Source organism: Macaca nemestrina, chromosome 1, assembly GCF_043159975.1.
Source record: "Macaca nemestrina isolate mMacNem1 chromosome 1, mMacNem.hap1, whole genome shotgun sequence".
NCBI classification, from domain to species: Eukaryota; Metazoa; Chordata; class Mammalia; order Primates; family Cercopithecidae; genus Macaca; species Macaca nemestrina.
Genome location: NC_092125.1, coordinates 189,333,275 through 189,354,632, shown reverse-complemented (window position 1 = coordinate 189,354,632; position 21,358 = coordinate 189,333,275). Strand labels below are relative to the sequence as shown.

Here is a 21,358-nt window from a genome sequence, read left to right as displayed (position 1 = left end):
AGCTAAGCATGGAGCAAAGAGCAATGTGTGGGGCAGGGCGGGGAGGCAGTACGTGGGGTTAAGAGGATTTCTGCCTTTCAGCCTCGAACGAAGGAGAAAGAAATCAATATAGTTCGCTTTGTAGGGATCTTAACCAATTTCCTGTAAAGTTTTCCAAAATGTCTCTTTCACAAAAGACTAGTAATGATGTGGCAACTCTAGGTCACACTGAAACCCTCCGCATCTCTTCTATATCAGCCCTCTCTGTCACCATCAACCCTCCCCACCTACCCTTCAAAAATAACAGCATCTGGACAATTTTCTGGAAACGAGAAACTCCTTTACTCATAGTTCTAACTCAAAATGCAGATGGACTCTCTTCAAGGTTTCCGTAAAAGGGAAAAAAATGCCCCTGTGGACAAAGACCAAACACTAGAAACCTCAACCCCAAAGGTCATTTTTCTCCAAAGGTATGGGCACTTGAATACAGATGAGAAGGCAAACAGTCAGTGGGGCTGCTGCAGAGCAGAGACAAAAAGACTACCCAGGAGCCTGACGGATGGCCAGAGCACTCGGGGAGGAAAGCAGGTAGCCGCCAGGATGGCAGCTTCTCGGATGGGGAGAGCTGGGCTGCACCCTCCCTCCCTGGTCATCCAGACAGCTAAGGTTACCTCCTCCTCCCAACGTGCTGTGGCCTATACCTCATTTTCCTCACTTACATTTGCTTTGGTCTCTTCTGAACACTGAGGTGGTGAGCGAACTTGCCCCAAGGTTAAAGATACACAATTAAAGATCCCACCAAAGCTTTCAGGCTGCTCTCTGGGCCTCAGGGTCACAACAACCATCATTCGGTGCACATCCACACCAAAATGAGCAACATGAACTCCTGCTAGCGAGGACAAAGGAGGCACAATTCTCCTAAACCAGATACAAATCTGCCTCTATGTCAGGAAACAATTCCTAAAACAAGAAAGGAGCCGCATTCCTGAAATGTAGACCCTCTAAAACATTTTAAGCCATCTCAATTAACATTTAAGTGAAAAAAACGTTTTCAAATGAAAACCAGTCTCCTATTCAACCAATACCTATCATGTTAATCTGAATCAAAACATGTAACACAAATAAAATGAGTGCAAAAACCAGAACACCAAAGCCTATGACTGGCAAGCCAAACACTCCAGTTTCACCTAGCTGAACAAAGTACAAAAGTAAACAGCAAAACTGATGACAAATGGAAAATACCATGTTTTACCATGTTTATAACCAATACTGTTACTCACCCAACTACAACAGGGCTTACACCTGTTAGTTTTTCACAATGGCATTCCTTTAGGATAGTCCCAGTAAGCTGACTCAGCTAATTTAGGGACTTCTGGAAATCATAGATAGATAAAAGAGCCCCACATTAAGCCTCCAAATAGGCCATGGCCTAAAACTGTTTCTGCCTCCTATATACTCAAGGGGTGTGACACACTCTCATAAAAACAGAAGTGTACCATGCAGAGTCTTGAGTACTGAAAGTTCCTACTGGCTGTGGTGGCTCACACCTGTAATCACAGCACTTTAGAAGGCCGAGGTGGAAGTATCACTTGAATTCAGGAGTTTGAAACCAGCCTGGGCAACATAGTGAGACCCCATCATTATAAAAAATAAATAAACAGAAAATTAGCCAGGCATGATGGGGTATACCCATAGTCCCAGCTACTTGGTAGGCTAAGATGGGAGGATTGCTTGAGCCCAGGAGGTTGAGGCTGAAGGTTGAGGCTACACTGAGCTGTGATCACACCACTGCACTCCAGCCTGAGCAACAGAGCAAGACTCTGTCTCAAAAAAAAAAAAAAATAGAAAAGGGAGCTGGTCAGGAGAGGAGCCTGGATGGTTCTCATTCATGAGCCCAGCCCTACTCCCAGGAGGCATGCAGACCTTACTCATACAGAATCAGGCCGGGGGTGGTGGCTCACGCCTGTAATCCCAGCACTTTGGGAGGCCGAGGTGGGTGGATCACCCAAGGTGGGGAGTTCGAGACCAGCCTGACCAACATGGAGAAACCCCGTCTCCACTAAAAATACAAAATTAGCTGGGCATGGTGGCGTATGCCTATAATCCCGGCTACTTGGGAAGCTGAGGCAGGAGAATTGCTTGAGGCAGAGGCTGCGGTGAGCCGAGATGGTGCCATGGCACTCTAGCAGTGGACAACAAGAGCGAAACTCCATCTCAAAAAAAAAAAAAGAATCAAAGAATCTCTGTCAAATGGACAGCCATCAGCCATTTTGAGAGAGCACTAAGGAAGGCTGATCTAAGGTGTATACCTTATTCTGGTCCTTTTGCTGTCTCTTCTGGCAGTTCACTCTCATCCCAAATCTCAATCTTTCCTGCTTCCATTTAAACTTCTTTCTTTTTTGTCCCTACTAAAATCAAGAGCAAGTTGTTATCATACTCCTTGGAATAACTACTCCTCAAATGATGAATTTATTCAGTCTGGACAAGAAATCAGTCACCAAAACTATATTCAATTTATTTTCTAAGTTCTATTTTTGTGCCTCTAATGATTTTTGGTCTAATTCCTGAGCTTTTCCAATTTCTCCACTTCCCTTGTTGACCAGAAGACCTAAACAGCACAGAGACTCTAATAAGAACCTGACCTATGTTGACCTCAATGGAAGGATGCTATTCTATCTAGGACTGACAACTTCTCCAATCCATCTTCTTGGCTTTCGCTGAATCCCATCAGGATCCTGCTACCTGCAAACCTTAAAAAAGCTCTCCCATAAAAAAGGGAGATTTTAAATTGCTATAACAGGTTTCAACCTGCCGTCCCTTTCCTGAAGGTGGTCTTTCCTGAAGGTGGTCTGATGGGTAGTCCAACACAGATATCTGGCCCCAAACTCACCTTCCCAACTGTTGATCACAGCATTGTAGAGGTTTAATGAAGTCAAGACGCATTACATTTATCACTTGCCCTAGACCGACTCAAATCCATCACTATGTCACAGCAAGAAGTTAGATTGATCTGACAGGATTTGCTCTTCTTCACAAACCCATGTAAGTTATTACTCAGTGCCCCACGCTCTTCTAGCTGTTTGCTGATTGATTATCTGACGATCAGGTCAAGTATCTTCTCTGGAATCACAGTAAACTAACGGGTCTATAATTTCCAAGATCATTCGTATTCTCCTTTTAAAGATAAGCAAGACAGAAAATGCTTCTTCCCGAGTTCTCTAAAGCAACAGCTAATGCTTTGCTAATAATGAACCAGGGCAGCCAATTCCTTAAGTGCCCTTGGAATCACATCATCAGGGTTCATTGATTCTGGAGATAATCTTTAATCAGGCCCAGATCCTGGTAAACAATGTGAAGCCCTAACTCAGCCTGGGTCTGGAAGGTCTTGGTGCCTAAGTCTGGGAAGGAAGTTGGTGACACAAGCTGTTTAAATCTGTACTGCATGATGTCTTCAGCATTGTGATAAATAAATAAATAAGTAAAAATAAAGCCCTTGAAAGAGAGATGAAAGGAGACATTGACAGACCAAACTGAGACATGATTCAGGCTTCACCTTCAGGAATATTGGCAGGACCCTCTGCAGGACAAGAAAACAGAGCTACATAATTATCTGAGCTTATAATCTAACCGATAAGGTAAGAAAATACACATATATAAGCATATGCCAGAAAGCAGTAAATGCCATAGCAGAGGTGCCAAGCGATTATGAGGGATCAGAAGAGGGATGAATCCTATGTGACAGAGATGTGTTAGATTTTAGTCTCATGTCCCACTAGGGCTTACCCAGTGACTGAAGTAGAAGAAATAATATGACATATTAAGATTTGGATCCCTGATTCCCAATGTGGGAGAATCTACAAAACCAAAATTCCCAACGTACCACCCAGCTGCCCCCCACCACACCAGAGAAACTCCAGTAGCTTGGGGAGGCAGGGAAGAAGACTCTACAGTACAGGCAGGAGCAAGAGGCAGAGAAAGTAAGCGTGGCTTGAGTAGCTCCCAAGCTGCACTCCCTTTCACCCAAAGGACCTTCCTTTAGGATATTCTCCTTATCCAGCTCCTGTGTTCCCAGCCCTCAACAGAACTCACTCCAGTGCCCCAAAGGCAGACCAATGCATTAAGGGAGTATAGAAAAGAGGAGAGGAGAAAGGGAAAACTAAAGAGGTTGTCATATCTGCTTTATGTAAAATAATCTACCATTCTATCCCTTCCTGAAAAAACCAACCATGACAAATGAACCCAGTTTATCTTTGAATGGACCACACTCCTCCCTACCTTCCAAGTGCCCAATGCTGAGGTCCCCTTCTCTCCCTCCTCCTTACGACTGAAAGTTGTTCCCAGAGCAATATGTCTATGCATCCCCAAATCACAGTCTATAACCTAACCCTGTAGAGAAGAGTTACAGTCCTAGAGCCAGGCATATTCAATGCACCAACACTACAATGAACTGCTACATCAGCCCCCAATCATTCCCTCAAAGCAAACACCACATACTTCAATATCACCTGCAGCTAATCCAAGCCTCCTAGTAGCATTAACTTAAAAGCTAAAAGGTCTTTGAACACAGCTGGTGGCTAATGAAAAAAAGCAAGGAAAGAAATTGTCCTTTCCAACAGACCAACAATGGTACTTACTCAGGTTATCTAATGCTGCATAACAAATCATCCCAAAACTTGGGGCTTAAAACGTCAATAATCATTTGTTATCCCTCACAGTTCCTGTGAGTCAGGAATTTGACCATGGCTCAGCTGGCTGGTCTGGCTCAAAGTCTCTCCTAAGGTTGAAGTCACATGTCCACTGGGGCTGCAGTCATCTGAAGGCCTGACCGGGGCTGGTAGATTCACTTCTAAGAGAGCTCATTCTCATGACTGGCAAGTTGGGCACTGGATTTTGGCTAAGAGCCTCAGTTCCTACATACATGTGCCTCTCCACAGGGCTGCTTGAGTGTCCTGGCAGCATGACAGCTGGCTTCCCCCAGAGCAAGTGGTCCAAAAGAGCAAAGTGGACTGCAATACTTTTTATAACTTACCCTCAGAAGTCATACATTATCTCTTCCACTGTACTCTATTAGCTCTACAGGGATATCTTTGATTCAGTGCAGGAGGGGAACTACCAAGGGTGTGAATAGCAGGAGTTAAGGATCACTGGGGTCATCTTGGAGGCTAGCTACTATAGTATTCCTTAAAGGAACAAGTGGCAGTAGCAGGAGAATGGAGGAAAGAAGAGAACAGAGAAAGGAAGGACGGGAGAGAAGGAAGTATGTTGATTCCCAAAAGCTGAGACCAGAGAAAAACAATGTACCCAGTTCTCTCCAGAGACTTCTCAGGTCTACCTTACACTAGCATACCTGAAACAAGTCCTGCTTCCTAGACAGGAACTCTAAATGAGTAGCTAAAAGACAGGAAGGCATGAGAAAGCTCCTTTCGGTCCCAGAAAGCAAAACTATCCTCCCTCCCTCCTTGCCCACCCCACCTTTTCTAAAGCAATGATGGAACAGTTACCTGAGGATGAATCTGTGGCTTGTCGCACGTGGCCTCAAAGTCCAGCACTAAAAAGTAGTGATACCTCTGGGGAGGGAAGGACACCATTGCCGCCATGGATGCGCCAAAGCCGTGGGCCGCCAGCTTTCTGGTGGATATGGAGCAGAACTCCGGAACACCACAGGGAGAAAATAAGTGGGAGCCCAGCACTTTTCTTGCTCTTGAAAGTAAATACGAAGAAAATCGAGCTGCTCCAGTCTGTAAAGGTGCTAGCATTGAACATCCAGAAGCATCTAAAACTTAGGGGAGGAAAGTTTAAAAAAAAAAGAAAGAAAAAAAAGAAAAAAAAAAAAAGAACAGAGAGCCTGGGTTACTCCCTCCCACTGTGGCCCTGTTCCATCTAGTCTTCAGGAGTATCCACGCAACATGGGCCACTCCCCAGTGTTTCTGGGCCCCTTTTCTAAATCATAGTATTCGTTACCGAAGTTCAAGACCCTAATAGCAGCACCTGCAGCATTATTACAGCTCTGAGTCTCCCAGATCATTCTCAAAACAACATGCAACACGGGCCTTCATCTTTAAATGGAGCTCTAAAGTTCAAAAGAGAGAAAAGAGAAAAATTGTGCAGTCACTTCTCAGGTGGCAACAGTTAACATTAAAGCTATGGGCCCAAAGTAACATGAGGTGACCCTGTTGTACAATCAGTCCTGGAAGCTAAGTAGACTCAGACAAGCAGCAGAAAATGTCCTAGGCTCTTTTCTCAGCTCCACTAGGAGCCATTTGCCCCTGGCTTTCCAGTCTGTATCTTGATGTCTCCACATACCCTCCTCCCCTCTCCCAAGGTGAAGGCAAACAAAGCAAATCACAGGGGAGTTTGCTCCCAGCATTCTGGTGATCCCCCAGCCCCCACACTAGTAAGTGGCACCCGGGGGGAATGAACAGTGCCTGGAGAGCACAGCTGGCAACAGCCTTAGGCCTTCTCATTTGCTGCCTTAGACTCAGTCTCTACTAGAGGCCCTGAATGACTGCGGGACTTTTTAAATAGGGAAGAAAAAGAAAACCCAGATGTGGCAGTAATAGGAGCACGGCTAAAAGTCTAGTAAAGTTTTCTGAGTTACATGTGCAAAAAAAAAAAAGGAATCACTTTTCCTTTAAGTTTTCCCCTTAAATTTGCAGAATGCCTGCTCCTCAGAGGCCTAACCAAATATAAAAATCAAAGCCTAAGTTTTACTCATGAATATCTCAAACTTCCTTAAAAAGAAAGAAGGAACAAAGCAGAAATGTTGTCTTTCTCCCTTTAATACCCAACATTCAAATTTCTCTCAACTTTAATCCTCAAATAAGAAATCTCACTGTACAATACAGTAATGGCCATAGTTTGTGCTTTCTGAAGCCCCATTCCAACACAGCCAAAGGCTTGCCTCTGATGGCTGCAAGTGGGCACCTGGCTCCCTTCACACAGGGTAGAGGGGATAGCACCCTGTGAAGTCCAGCACATACTCAAAGGCAATTAGGTCACTACCTGAACAGAAGCAGATAATGCCAAGTATGGCTGTCTTCCCATCTCTCTCCTGACTCACTGAATGAGCTACAGTAACTTGCCTATATATTTACTAGGATATACGCTAGCATAGCTCCTCGATTTCCCTATCCCTATAATGAGATTTCAGGGGGATTCAGTGGAGCTAAGACCAAAAAATATTTTAAGTTCTTTGTGGATCCTGCACAAGCACAGCACTTGTTTTCACCACTGCTTTATAGCCTCACCAAAAATACAGCCAAAACTCAGCCCCAGTAGACAAACGCCAGCTTGAGTTTCACTATGGAGTTTCCTGGAAAGGCAAGAGGGCCAATATCCTTTTGAAAGCCAGAATCTTCTCATCACCTATTCCTGAACCGTACTGGAAGCCTTGATGAGGTAGGAGACACCGGTCTGCTCAAATTACCCATTCTAGTTTGGATTCAAAGTGCCTCAAGGACTTAGACTCTTCTCTAACCCCATAAAAAAGTGTAAAGACTTCCAAAAGTCTTAATGTTCCACAATGTGCATAGAATATGCATTGTATGTACAGTCAGTCAGATCCTATCTACCAAATACTATAAGCAATTAAGCATGATGAGCAAGGAGGGCTTCCAAGTTTGAATCCTGGCTTTACCACTTACTACCCATGGCACCCTGGGCATGCTGTGTTCTTCAATTCCTCATCTGTAAAATGACAATAACTATAGCACCTATTCCTTAAGTGAGAATACCATGAGACAACACATGCAAAGCATTAAGAGCAGTGTCTGGCATATAACGGCTTAATATATATTAGCCTAATGTTATTACTACTATCCTATTGGGCTATGCCTAACTGGCCAAGCCTGGATCCCCCAGATTCTGGGCCTACAAATCCAATTAATTCATAAGCCAGCCTCAGAGAGTAGTATCGATGTCTTCCGCAACCCTAAAATGCTCTAGACCTCTGACAGAGCATACTATACATACCCTATTCTGATGGCCAGCGGTTCTCTTGCCTGCAGGCCTTGCTTTTTCACCTGATTTCATCTACATCAAAAAGCTTCTTTTGGTCAAGCACAGTGACTGACACCTGTAATCCCAGCACTGTGGGAGGCTGAGGCAGAAGTATCGCTTGAGCCCAGGAGTTTGAAATCAGCCTGGGAAACACAGTGAGACCCCATCTCTACAAAAAAGAAATTAAAAATTAGCCAGGTGGGGTGGTGAATGCCTGTAGTCCCAGCTACTTGGCAGGCTGAAGTAGGAGGATCGCTTGAGCCCAGGAGGTTGAGGCTGCAGTGAGCTGTGATGACGCCACTGCACTCCAGTCTGGGTGACAGAGCAAGACTCAAAAACAAAACAAAACAAAAAAGCTTCTCTTGTAGGAAGTCTTGAGAGTAGACATTAGGAGGTCAGGCCTCCACATATCAGCAGTTACTGGATTCCACACTTCCCTTACTTCTAACAACCAAGTTCAGTTCAAGTCAAGAAACAGAGGGTAGCTCTTCCTCTTCCCTTCCTGAAAAACTCAATCCTAAAGCCATTAGGTGCAGCAGAAGAGGGCAGATATCTGTAACAGGTGGAGTAGGGTGAGCCAGAGAGGTCTGGGGGACACTGTCAGAGCCCAGGCAGGGTGAGGAAGACATCCTTGCAGAGGTGGGAAGGTGTGGTACAGCATGTCAGAACCAAGGGGGTGTGGAGAGCATCCATGTGGGCTGGCAGTCTGATGTGGGGTGACATAGGCAGGGTAAAAGAGGCACTCATGAGGGGTAAAGAGCAGTGGCAGTAACAGGAGATTAGCTACCTACAGAGGAACTGATCAAGGAAGTGCATATATTAAGGATAATGGGACCCGAGTTTCTCACTGTTACAGAAAGGACTTAAAATATGGAAAGGGAGAAAATCTGTGGTGTTGGATTGGAATTGGCAGGAAGAATGTGAACTCATGGTTTTTGATTAGATGTATATCAGATAGACAGATGGATACACACACACAAATATACATACATATGCATATATATTTCTGTTTAAGGAAGAGCCAGGGAGCAGTAACAATGGCAATGAGCACACCTAGCACTCCATTGCCTTCTAGTTTTTTTTTAAGATAGGGTCTTGCTCTGTTGTCCAGGCTGCAGTGCAGTTGCACAATCACAGCTCACTGCAGCCTCGAACTCCCAGGCTCAGGCAATCTTCCCACCTCAGCCTCCCAAGTAGCTTGGACCACAGGCACATGCCACCACATCCAGCTAATACTTTTATTTTTTTGTAGAGATGAGAGTCTCACTATGTTGCCCAGGCTGGTCTCAAACTCCTGGGCTCAAGTGTTCTTCCCACCTTGGCATCCCAAAGTGCTGGGATTACAGGCATGAGCCACAGCACCCAGCCCCAGTTGCCTTCTAAATACCATTCTCCACTAAAAGAAACAGAGGTCCTTGAAGAAATGGCTGATTCCAGGGATGCAGCAAGAGAAATACAAGATAAGCCCATAACATCTTATACCACAAAGCAAGAAAACACCCAAAGAATGATGGGAACATACCAAAAGGATACAGAAGCCACCTACTGGCCAAGAAACAATGATAGTAATGGATTATAATGCACTGAATAGAAAACCATGAGTCCATAAAGATATAAATCAATAAATTAAACTTTGATGTGAGATATTTACATAGTTTCAAAGTATCTCCCCAAGAAATACTTATTAATTACAACGAGGAGTAATTTTATGATGGAGAAGCCTGGCAGACATCACCTTAATCAAGTGATCAAAGCGAACATTATCAATAATGGGATAAATCAAAATCATGTAACGAAAAGAACAAAGCATCATTTCTGATACATTCCTGAAGATACACAACCTAAATCTAATCATGAGAAAATGTCATACAAACCCTAATTGAGAGACAATCTAAACAATAACCAACCTATAATCTTCAAAAGTATCAAGGTCATGAATGCCAAGGAACGTTTACTGAGGAAAGTCTAAAGGAGACTACAGAGACTTGATAACCAAATGCAACCCACAATTCTGAACTGGATCATTTTGCTGCAAAGAACATTCCTAGGACAACTGGCAAGACTTTAATGGGGTCCGAGGATTATATAGAGGTTTTGTATCAATGTTAATTTCCTGATTTTGATGGTTGTATTGTGACTAGGTAGGAAAATGTCCTTGTTTATAGGAAATGCACACCAAGTATTCAGGGTGATGGGGTATTAGGTCGGCAATTTAACCCTCAAATGGTTCAGGGAAAAAATTCCTTCTACTGTACTTACAACTTTTAAGTAAATTTGGGCTGTTTCAAATTGTTTTTCAAAATTGCTTTTTAAAATCAGCTGGGTGGGGTGGGGTGGCTCACACCTGTAATCCCAGCAGTCTGGGAGGCCAAGGCAGGCAGATCGCTTGAGGTCAGGAGTTCAAGATCAGCCTGGGCAACATGGCAAAACCCCTTCTCTCCTAAAATTACAAAAATTAGCCAGGCATGGTAGCACTCGCCTGTAATCCAGCTACTCAGGAGGCTGAGGCAGGAGAATCGCTTGAACTCAGGAGGCAGAGTTTGCAGTGAGCTGAGATCACATCACTACACTCCAGCCTGGGTGACAGAGACTCTGTCTCAATAAATTAAATTGTTTTTTTTAAATCCATGTGCAATGTAGTTAAAATTTTTAAATTAAAAATATCACACAGACAGTATTTGAAGGGAGAGATCTCCCTGTAATGCCCACAGAAGGTAGGCTGCATGTTCTCTCTGGCAGAGAGGCTCAAAGCATCTCTCAGCCCAAACAGTATCTCTATCCAGCCGACTTTCCATTAGAAGAGCACCCACTCAATGCCCACCTCACTGGCACTCCTGCTACCATAGAGCCTTCTCAGGAAACACCCCTGCTCCCTGCAGCAGCATCCCACCTGCCCTCGCACCCTCTGGTGTCTTAGGGATTTCTCCTTCCTATTGATGTCTTTATGTTTTAGTCACAAATTTGCAGGCTATAAGTCTATAGCTTATAAAATCAACTGGGACTTTTAGTATCTAACTGAGGACCAAAACTCAAAAGAAAGTTTATGATTCTGCCTATTTCTGCAAACTATCTTTCATCAGAGACAAAGATTTATACACATTTATTCTCAGACATCCTTTTCCCTCTCCTAGCAAATTAAAGGTATTAAGTAGCCCATGGCAAGGAGGAAAATGAATGATTCTCTCCTCAATATGAAGGGCCCAGGTCCCCAGTGGGGACAGGGGAGGGGTAAATGGGACTGCCACGGGGCCAGCCCAATTTGGAGAAACAGGCCTGCGCCAGAGCCCCTGGAGGATGGTCTCTGTGCAGAGTATTTACACAACAGACACCAATGGCTCCTCTGCAGCCATTACTGTCTATCAGGTAAATAACACATGTGCCAAAACACACATTTAATGAGGGAAATAATATGCCTTTATAAAAAGACTCAATCTGTATTTACCTGAGAGACCAAAGAAGCACCAAATCACCAGATTAGAGGAACCACAGAGGAGTCGTTCTGGTGTCTTGGGTAAATAGACATTTTATAGCCTCCATTACTGGAGGGGTGAGTAGAGGGGGTCGACCTTTAACATCCACACACACAGGCCAAGGGAGTCCTCAGGATGGGAAAACAAGAGGAGCCCATTGTGAAACACGTGGTCTACTCCCACTCCCACCTCCCCAGCCATGTGTACTTGGGATTTCTGGGAGGGTGTATGTTTATACCATCCCTGGATTTAATTCATTCCATTAGAAGCCAGACTAAGAGGCAGGGATACATTTGAGTAACTCCAAGTTACCAGCAACAGGTTCTGAGTCCAGCTGACTGGAAGCACCTAGGAATACAACAATCACAGCTTCCTCAGTTCTCAGTCCTGGTGTAAGCCCCCGACCCAATCTGACCTGCAGTATCACAAGTGCTCAGGCACCTGAGTCACAGAAACAACAATAAAAAACACAGTAATACCTGTCTGGAACTCACTTAGTCATAGGCTTTGTCTCAAGCAGCTAAAAATAGCCTGGGAAAAATACAAATAAACTGCATGCCTTCAAAAGTCATAATCTTCCATCTAATGAATATATCCTTACTGCCAGAGCACTCTCTGTGTAAAAAACAAACTGTCAGAGGTGAAAGAAAACCTAAGAGGCAACACAGTCCAACCAGCCAGGAAAAATGAGATTAGAAAGAGAAAAGGACTGCCCAAGCTTCACATTGCAAGAAATAGTAAGAATAGAACCTAGGCTCTCGACTCCAAGGCCAGGATCTCAGGCTGGGATCCAACACAAGGAAAAGGCCTCACTAGTCATTTCCCAAGCTGTGCAGTCTCATAGAAGACGCCAGGAGCCTGAGGACTCTGTCTAGTTTGCTGAAGGCTAGAGGTTGAAGACAAAACAAAGCTTGACATGCCCTGGAACCTCCACGTGGTCCCAAAGCAGAAAGGAAGCAGGAACTCTAAAACTGGGTCCTCACCTCAATAAAACAGTCTCTTCTTCTCTACATCCAGTCCCTGCCTTGGCCTGTAGCTACAGCTGCTTCTGCTCCAAGGCATGGCTAGGGAGAACTCCCCCAACTCAGAAGCAGCTGCTAATAATCCCAAACTACCAGCAGAGCTAAAATCACTAAAGGCCTTTAAGAACACCAAATTCTGATGGCAACATCACAGGTCACAGCAGGCTTGCTCTCCCCTTCAACTGGTCTGTTTCAGAGGCTCCAAGAAACACATAAAAAGAGGCAATTGTTTGTGATTTGCCTGTTGTTTGCTAAACCATCAGCCATGCCCAGTAGCTTGGGCAAACTCCTTTCAGCCGCCAAAGCTGGAAGACATCTTTTTGCAAAGTCCTGCAAGTCTGTTGCAACCCCATCACATATGAGAAGGGGCAAAGCCTTGCTTCCTAACACACCATAAATGGACTAGAGATGGATGGAGGGCAGGTATAGTAGCATCAACCTTTTAAGCACCTCTCACACTTGTAGACAGCATCTGATCCCAGAAGAGAGGTACCTAGAACTGTTAAATACTTCCTATACTCTCGGTCCCAAAATGGGGAACTGGTGTAAAAGCAAGGAGTTATACAATCTAGTGTTAAAACACTGGTAATAGACAAACCTAGGTTCAAATCCTGACTCTACTATAAATTATTTGTGATAATAGCTATAATAATAATAATACCTGTCTTTGGGTTTCAGTTTAACCATACAATGTACAAAAAGTGCTTTGCACAGTAGCAAGTGCTCAGTAAAAGGGAGCTGTTACTACCTAAGAAAGAGAAAAGGGAAACACCCTTTTCTGAAAATCTACTCAAGCCAGGCACTGTATTGATGATTTACATATTTTATCTCATTTAATCCTCCCAGTATCAAGCAGAATGGGTAACAGTATTCTCATATTCCACATGAGGAAACTAAGGGATCGGAGTGCTCAGCTCTTTGGGGTCCTGTTCTCTACCACGACCCACATTTCCCCACATGATTGATTCCCCCCATCCAACAGAGAGCCAACAATGCATATCAACTGCAGTTTTTCTTTTGAGGCAAAGTGTAACTTTAACTAAAAGTAACTCAACCTTAAGCAATAATTAAGTCTATCCAAATCATCCTAACTTGTTTTCCTTTTTTTTTTTTTCTATATTTTAAAAAGAAAAATTACAGGCCTGAGCACAAAAGCAGAATTAAAACAACGGCAGCACAAGGAACTCGAAGCCTCTTCTCAAACAAAATTCCAGAGGAACAAATCTTTCCATCTTACAGAGTGGAAAACTGGCAGGAGGCAGGGTTATAATCAATTCTTACTCAAGTACCCAAATGTAACATTTCCTTTTACAAATCTGTGCTTTGGCAAACGCTGCTCCCTATTTTGGAATGCACTTCCATTTTTTGCCAGACAAATTATGACTGCTTCTACAAAATCCAGCTCAAATCTCCCCCCTCTTGGTGGCTTTCTCTGACACTCCATCATAAAGCTAATTGCTTAAGTATGATCCAGTGGCACAGTTTATTCCTACTTCATAACTTTTATCTCACTATGTTGTAAGGTATTAGGTATGTTTCTTCTACTACCAGTAATTTTTAATGAGTTAAGGGAGAAGGATAGAAGACAGCAGTACAGGTATATGTGTGCATGTGCATGTAAAAAAAAAAAAAGCAAAAAAAAAAGCATATTTGACATAATTCTTTGACTTATCAGACTAATGCATTTTAAAATTTCAAATAGCATTAAAGAAGAGCATAAGATTGTTTTGTTTTGTGTGTGTGTGTGTGTTTTAATCTAAACTGTGTTACGTCTAAACACAGTTTTTAAAGCCTGAGAAACACTGAGCTAGATCCCTAAGCGTAAGGACCACATTTTATTCATTTCTGTATTCCCAGCACCCAGCACAGGACCAGGCACAAAGTAAGCAAGAGTAAATGTTTGCTAAATGAATTAATATGCCCACAGTCAAGATGCCAACTGCTCTGGAATTAGAACATGCTAATTAGAACAGAGCAGGGCCTAAACACCAAACAAAGCTTCTTCTCTTCCTTTCTTTATCCTTCCTCCTAGCCCACCCCATTCTGTCCTCCCTAGTTAAAAAGAGCGAAAGAAAGAGCGAGAGAGAGAGCGAGACAGAGAAAGAGCGAGAGAGAGAGAGAGAGAGAGAGAGAGAGAGAGAGAGAGAGAGAGAGAGAGAATTGCCTTGGTGCCGGAATACCATTAAAAGGATTAATTTAGGGACCGGTGTTTGGACTGTCACATCCAATCACTACCCACAGATCTACAGCTTCCCAAATCAGGCTCATGCAAAGAGGAATCAATTGCAAGGACACAGAGGGTCTGAACAGGCATACTAATGGCCTCCTGAGGTGCCAGCGGCCAGCTCTGACACTCCCATAAATTATCCGCCTTTTGATTTTACCTGTAGCTGTGGGGCACAAGGCACAATTTTGAACACATCAAAGCAATCCCTAGTAACCCAAAGCTCCTCAAGGAATGCCCCCAAAGAGGAAAGGCTAAAAACAATGACCCAAAGGGAATCTGCTTCCCAACAGTTCTGGTTCTAGCAATCACTAATTAAAACCCAACAGAACCAAATGGATAACGTAGGACCCAAATCAAGCCTAGTAGATCTGGACAAGGCATGCATCAGATTGCAGTTCTGGAATGACTATGCACCTCTCACTCAAGGAAAGCAAAATCATAGCAATAAACTAACACACTTTCATCTGGATGGCAAATCTGCCCTAGCTTTGACAGTACCTCACAGCAGGACCTCAGGCAACTCATTTAACCTTTCTGGGCCTCAGTTTCTTCATACGGTATCAAGGACAAGAATGCTGACCACCTGACCCACTTCCCAGAGTGCTGGTGAAAAGTAATTTTAAAAAATTTGAGAGGCACTTTACAAAGATGTAAGGCCACAGGGTGGCAACACTAATAAATGACCCCAGACAGACAGGGAGGAATGCTGGTCACACTTTGGTGAATTTCTATCGGGAAGCTGCTCACTCAATTTGCTTTACTGATGGTGCTGGAACTAAGGTCCACACTGAAAAAAGTTCTGGGATTGCTTGGTGTTTTTTTTTGTCTTGAGTCTCACTCTGTCACCCAGACTGGAGTGCAGTAGCTCAATCTTGGCTCACTGCAACCTCCACCTCCCAGGTTCAAGCAATTCTCCTGCCTCAGCCTCCTGAATAGCTGGGTCTACAGATGTGTGTCACCATGCCTGGCTAATTTTTTGTATTTTTGTAGAGATGGGGTTTCACCATGTTGGCCAGGCTGGTCTCAAACTCCTGACCTCCTGACCTCAGGTGCAGGTGATCCACCCACCTCGACCTCCCAAAGTGTTGGGATTACAGGTGTGAGCCACCGCACCTGGCCAGTTCTGGGATTCTGAATGGAACACCCATTGTCTGAAAATTTTCCATTATGAAGAGCAGTGCCTTGCTTTAGTTGTCAATTCCTCCTGTCTGCTGGCTGCCACCATGAGCGGCTATGTTTTTATCGTATGTTCACAATGACAACTGTGAGGACACAAAAAATATGAAGTCAAAAGCCAAGTCACCCAAATACTGGCTGCTTTATAAAAACTTATTAATTATATAAAATTTTATTAGTGATAAAAGTTATCAAGACACTGTGCAAAGAGTTTTACAAACATTATTAAATCCTTCAGCCAACTCGATTGTATCATTATCTCCATTTTACAGATAGCAAAGTGAAGCTCAGAGAGGTAAGTCACTTGCCCAAGGTCAAGTAAACACTGCTACCAGAAACCTACACTGGGGTTGTAGGATGAAGACCTCCTACAAAGGGAATGTAGGAAGTAAGGGAAAGCACAGACAAGGGACTCTCAGCTCTAACCTATTCATCAGACGCTCACCAAATACAATACTTTATTTGGTCCCTTTCCTTGACATATACCTGAACTAGGAGACATCTCCAAAATATCTGGAAGAGGTCATCAGTCTTCTACAAGCCAGGAAAGGAGAGACCAAGTAGGACATATATAGAATGAGGGCAATTTCCTGGAAGGCTTAGGAAAATGGCTCATCCTCTCTGTGTACAGTTCAAGAAGTTCAAATTAATTGACATTAAGTTATGAACCCTAAGACCGAGACCCTTTCAATGGCTCTGCTTATTCCATACTTCATTAAAATATAGTTTCCAAAGCATTTTTCTTTTTTTTTTTTTTTGAGACAGAGTCTCGCTCTGTTGCCCAGGCTGGAGTATGGTGGCACAATCTCAGCTCACTGCAACCTCCACCTCCCAGGTTCAAGTGATTCTCATGCCTCAGCCTCCCAAGTAGCTGGGATTACCAGCACATGCCACTACGCCCAGCTAATTTTTGTATTTTTGGTAGAAACAGGGTTTTGCCATGTTGGCCAGGCTGGTCTCAAACTCCCGGCCTCCAGTGATCCACCTACCTTGGCCTCCCAAAGTGCTGGGATTATGGGCATGAGCCACCGTGCTCAGCTCTTTCAATTCATTTTATACCAACTTTCCCTTTCTACATCTTTTCCAGTGTGTAAAATAGGAGCCAGTATCTCCAACAAATTCTTTGGTAGACATTCTATACATTCTAGTAGATGGGTAGGAAGTTAGTAAAGAGAACCGTTACACTCATATATGCAGATTCATTTATACTCATTTTTTTTATTTATAAGAAAAGCATATTTATAGATCAGTTTTTGTTGTTGTTTTGGTTTTTTTGTAGAGTTGCGTCTCAGTATGTTGACCAGGTTGGTCCTGATTTCCTGCCTCAAGCCTCGGTCTCCCAAAGTGCTGAGATTATAGGCATGAGCCATTGTGCCCAGCCATATACTCAATTTTTAAGGACCAAAATAATGCCACAAAAGGGAAAAATAAAATGCTATCCATGTAATTTTCCACAGCCTCCTGACTAGTCTCTCTGCCTCCAGTATTGTCTGTCCCCTTCAATCCATTTTTCACAATGAAATCAGAGCAAATTTTTTTTTGGAGACAGAGTCTTGCTCTGTCACCCAGGCTGGAGTGCAGTGGTGCCATCTCAGCTCACTGCAACCTCTGCCTTCTGGGTTCAAGCGATTCTCCCACCTCAGCCTCCCAAGTAGCTAGGATTATAGACATGCACCACCACACCCAGCTAATTTTTGTATTTTTAGTAGAGACAGGGTTTCAACATGTTGGCCAGGCTGGTCTCGAACTCCTGACCTCAAGTGATCTGCCCACCTCAGCTTCCCAAAGTGCTGGGATTACAGGCGTGAGCCACCACGCTGGCCTGCCAACTTTCTAAAACACAAATCTAACATCAGTCTACTGCTTAAAACCCTTTAGTGGCTTCTTACTGTTCTTAAATCTGATCCAGAGGTCAGCAAACTATGTTCCATGGGCCAAATCTAGCTGCCACCTTTATTTATTTTATAAATAAAGTTTTACAGGAATACATCCATGCTCTTCCTTTTCATACTGTCTGTGGCTACTTTCATGCATAACTGCAGAGTTTAGTAGAGTTGAGAAGTTGTGACAGAGACCCAAAGCCTAAATATTTACTATCTTATCCTTTACAGAAAAAGTTTGCAGAGCCCTAATCTTTTTTCTACTCCCTGATCTAATCCTAAGAGTTTATAAGCTAAGGCTCTGGCCTCTGCTTACCTCCTGCTTCATCTCTCCCCATATTCTCCTGTCCCCTGCCAACTAAGTACTCTGTTTCAGCCACACTGAACTTTCTCATATTCAACAAAGCTCTGACAATTGGTCCCTCATGTCTTCATCTTATTTTTTTCTTTTTCTTTTTTTAAATTTTCAGCGTTCTTTGAGGGTTTGTTTAATTCTATGTGAGGAGGTTTACTTCCTCTGAGAGGCCTTCCCTGAGTCTACAACTCTGGGTCAGAGACCCCTCTGAGTATTTCCAAAGCCTCTACACTTCCCTTACTATAGCACTCTCAGATCATATCATAACTGCCTTTTTACTATCAGTCTCTCCCATGAATTTGTAAGCTCTATGGTGTCAGGGAAGGTGGCTTTCTTGTTCACCACTATAATCCCAGGAACTAGCACAGTGCCTGGCCCTTAGCTATTGAACAAACAAGCTCAAGTCCCTGGATATCAATCATCCAGAGTATGCCTCTTTAGCTGGTCCCTGATCCTTGTAAAACAGACAGGTTGGAACTAACCATCCACCAAAAGGCGACATGCAACCTAAATTAAACCAAGATCCCAAAGGCCTTGGTCAAATACATTAGCAAAAGCCAAATGAGAGCCAGGCGTAGTGGCACATGCCTGTAGCTCCAGCTACTTGTGGGGAGGAGGATCACTTGAACCCAGGAGTTCGAGCCCAGCATGGGCAACCTAGCAAGAGTCTGTCTCTTAAATAAATAAATAAATGTTTAAAGTCAAATGAAGATGTTTCTTCCTATTTTCTTAAGATGTGTATTTCTGGCCGGGCGCGGTGGCTCAAGCCTGTAATCCCAGCACTTTGGGAGGCCGAGGTGGGTGGATCACGAGGTCAGGAGGTCGAGACCATCCTGGCTAACATGGTGAAACCCCATCTCTACTAAAAATACAAAAAAATTAGCCGGGCGTGGTGGCAAGCACCTGTAGTCCCAGCTACTCGGGAGGCTGAGTCAGGAGAATGGCGTGGACCCGGGAGGCGGAGCTTGTAGTGAGCCAAGAGCGTGCCACTGTACTCCAGCCTGGGCGACAGAGTGAGACTCCGCCTCAAAAAAAAAAAAAAAAAAAAAAAAAAAAAAAAGATGTGTATTTCTCAGGATAATGGGCTATTCTGGTTCTATTCAACCATCCTGAACCTAAAGTAGGTGCTCATGAGATGCCCATAAAGCAATTGTGACAGAATTTCAGAGTCTGGATCTCCCACCTCCAACTCTTACCACTTTAGAAACTTTAAGTTTCTACAGACTTTGAACATATGTTACCTTATCAGAAGAAGCTACAAAAAAATACAATTTGTTTAGACTTTGGGGATACGTGGGGAAAAAAAATACAATCTGCATCAATCCCCACCCCCTACCCTCCAAGCCCAAATACTCAGAAGGAAATAAAGCCAAACTTGACCATGCAACAGGATTCTCACCTCTCCTTACTTCGAAGATGCCAAGACCGGCAGCTGGGGATGCTGAAGGTTCTGTGAGAGCTGGAAAGCCCCAATGCTGTGGATAAACACACATCTCTGCAACAAGTCTATTTCAATACCAAGGATCAAATCCCCATGAAGGATACTACACCTCAAACTCTAAACTCAAACTTTGGGATAACTGCCATCTATGTGGAAAGACAGTGCCCCCACGGAGCTTTCAGAAACTATTAGTACTATATTTGTAATGATTTTCATGTTCTCTAGTCATATACTTTTCCTCCTATGGAGGCTCACCTCCTAGAAACACTGAACATTTACCGAGAAAGATAGCCATGAAGTGGTGCCTCTTTGGGTAATTTCAGAATCCTAGTCTAGTCAAGGAGGAAGACACTGGTAAGGCTGACAATATTCAGAACTAAGGAACTAAGGCTGGGCCAGGATTGGGGGAGGGGCTGGTTGCCACAAATCCACAAGTCATACTGCAAATGGCCACATAGACTAGGAAACACTTTCGGGATACTTCCAAGCCTGCTTCAAACTCTAAGAAAGTCAAGGTAACTAAATCCCAAGTCAAAACATCAATAGATACCTATCATCCTTTTCAACTAATTCATATCCTCCAAAGGACCAGAAGTTGCAGAGATGCCCCTGTTAGTGATGTCTTTTGTATAAACACCTAGGGTTGGAACTAATATATTCCTGTCTACCATTCCACACATTTAAGACTTTCTTCTACTCAGATCCCCTGGGAAAAGGCCACTCACGGATTTACCCCACCACAAAGAAAACACTTTTCAAAATGAAAGGGAATAAAAGCACTTTTATTTGGAAATTTCAAGTTGGAAGAAGAGCTCCTAGCCAAGCTCTATGACCTAGCTAGCTGATTATTTACAGGATCTTTGGGCAGGAATTGTTAATGAGCTTTTAATTTGGAGTGCTTAAGTTGCCAAAGTGCTCTGAGCTCCAGTGAAGCACCACAGAATCCATAAAGGAAACCTTATCAATCACTTCCCGGCAGCTCCCTCCCCCCAACCCCCACCTCCTGAGGAAAAGGCAGCCAAGTGGGTTTCTAACCAGGATCACAGACACACATTAGTGGAGTCACACTTCAAGTCCCTGTTTATAAATTGGCTTTTAAATAGTAGGAGATCCAGGTATAATAAACTTAAGTTCCAAGCAAGAACCCACTAAAACAGGGCAGGCTGTATATGATAAAGTCAGAATAAAGCAGAATTTGATGAAGCCAATTTCTGGAAGAAACTCTACAATCAAAACTCATTTAGCCACTCACAACCTACTATAGTTTGAATAGCGTACAGTCTTTTAGCCAATATGATTCATGTTTTGCTGCCCTTCCCCTGGGAAACTGATGAAATGTCTGACAAGAGTAAATACCATTGAAGTGGCCAGAGACCTCAAGCAGACGCAACGATGGGCACTATTCGTTGCAAAATCCAGCTCTAAGGACAAAATCCAAACCCCCATTGGGGGCCCCACATCCAGCATCTTCCAAGTCAACAATGAGCAGTTAAATTTTACAAGAACTCACAGTCAAGCCTCAATCCAAATTCATGCTTTTTTTTTAAGAAAACACCTGTTGCTAGACCATTTGCAAGACAGGCACACAGAAAGATAGCCAGGTTAGGCCCCTTATTCACTCCTTCCACCATCACCACTACCACCGCTTCAGATTTACAAAGAGGTAAACTGCTAACCTGGTGTGTGTGCATGTGTTGGGGAGGGGGTCAAAGGAATGTTCTAATACAATCTCCTTGCTCCACTTCTAGCCACTCTGGTCAAACCTCTTTTTCTTTTCTAGTAATCCCAGTAAGTCAACCCCCTTAATAAA

The 21,358-nt window shown here is 43.6% G+C and overlaps 1 protein-coding gene across 15 annotated transcripts in view; it reads right to left on the bottom strand.

The window, feature by feature from the left end:
- LOC105494913 (ERI1 exoribonuclease family member 3) overlaps positions 1-21,358 on the bottom strand; it is a 134,472-nt gene that overhangs the window by 112,467 nt on the left and 647 nt on the right. For 6 of the 15 annotated variants that reach the window (XR_011621786.1, XM_011763928.3, XM_011763925.3 and 3 more), the window contains exons 2-3: positions 19,507-19,582; positions 5,481-5,758 (exon numbers count right to left, since the gene is read on the bottom strand). The exons of 1 other annotated variant lie outside the window; for it this stretch is intronic. Coding sequence is in view for 10 of the 14 variants with exons in the window: in XM_011763922.3 (XP_011762224.1) it covers positions 5,481-5,758; positions 19,507-19,582 (354 nt within the window). In the remaining 4 variants the exon portion in view is untranslated. 8 more of the 15 variants (XM_011763931.3, XM_071094154.1, XM_071094143.1 and 5 more) reach the window with 7 other exon arrangements.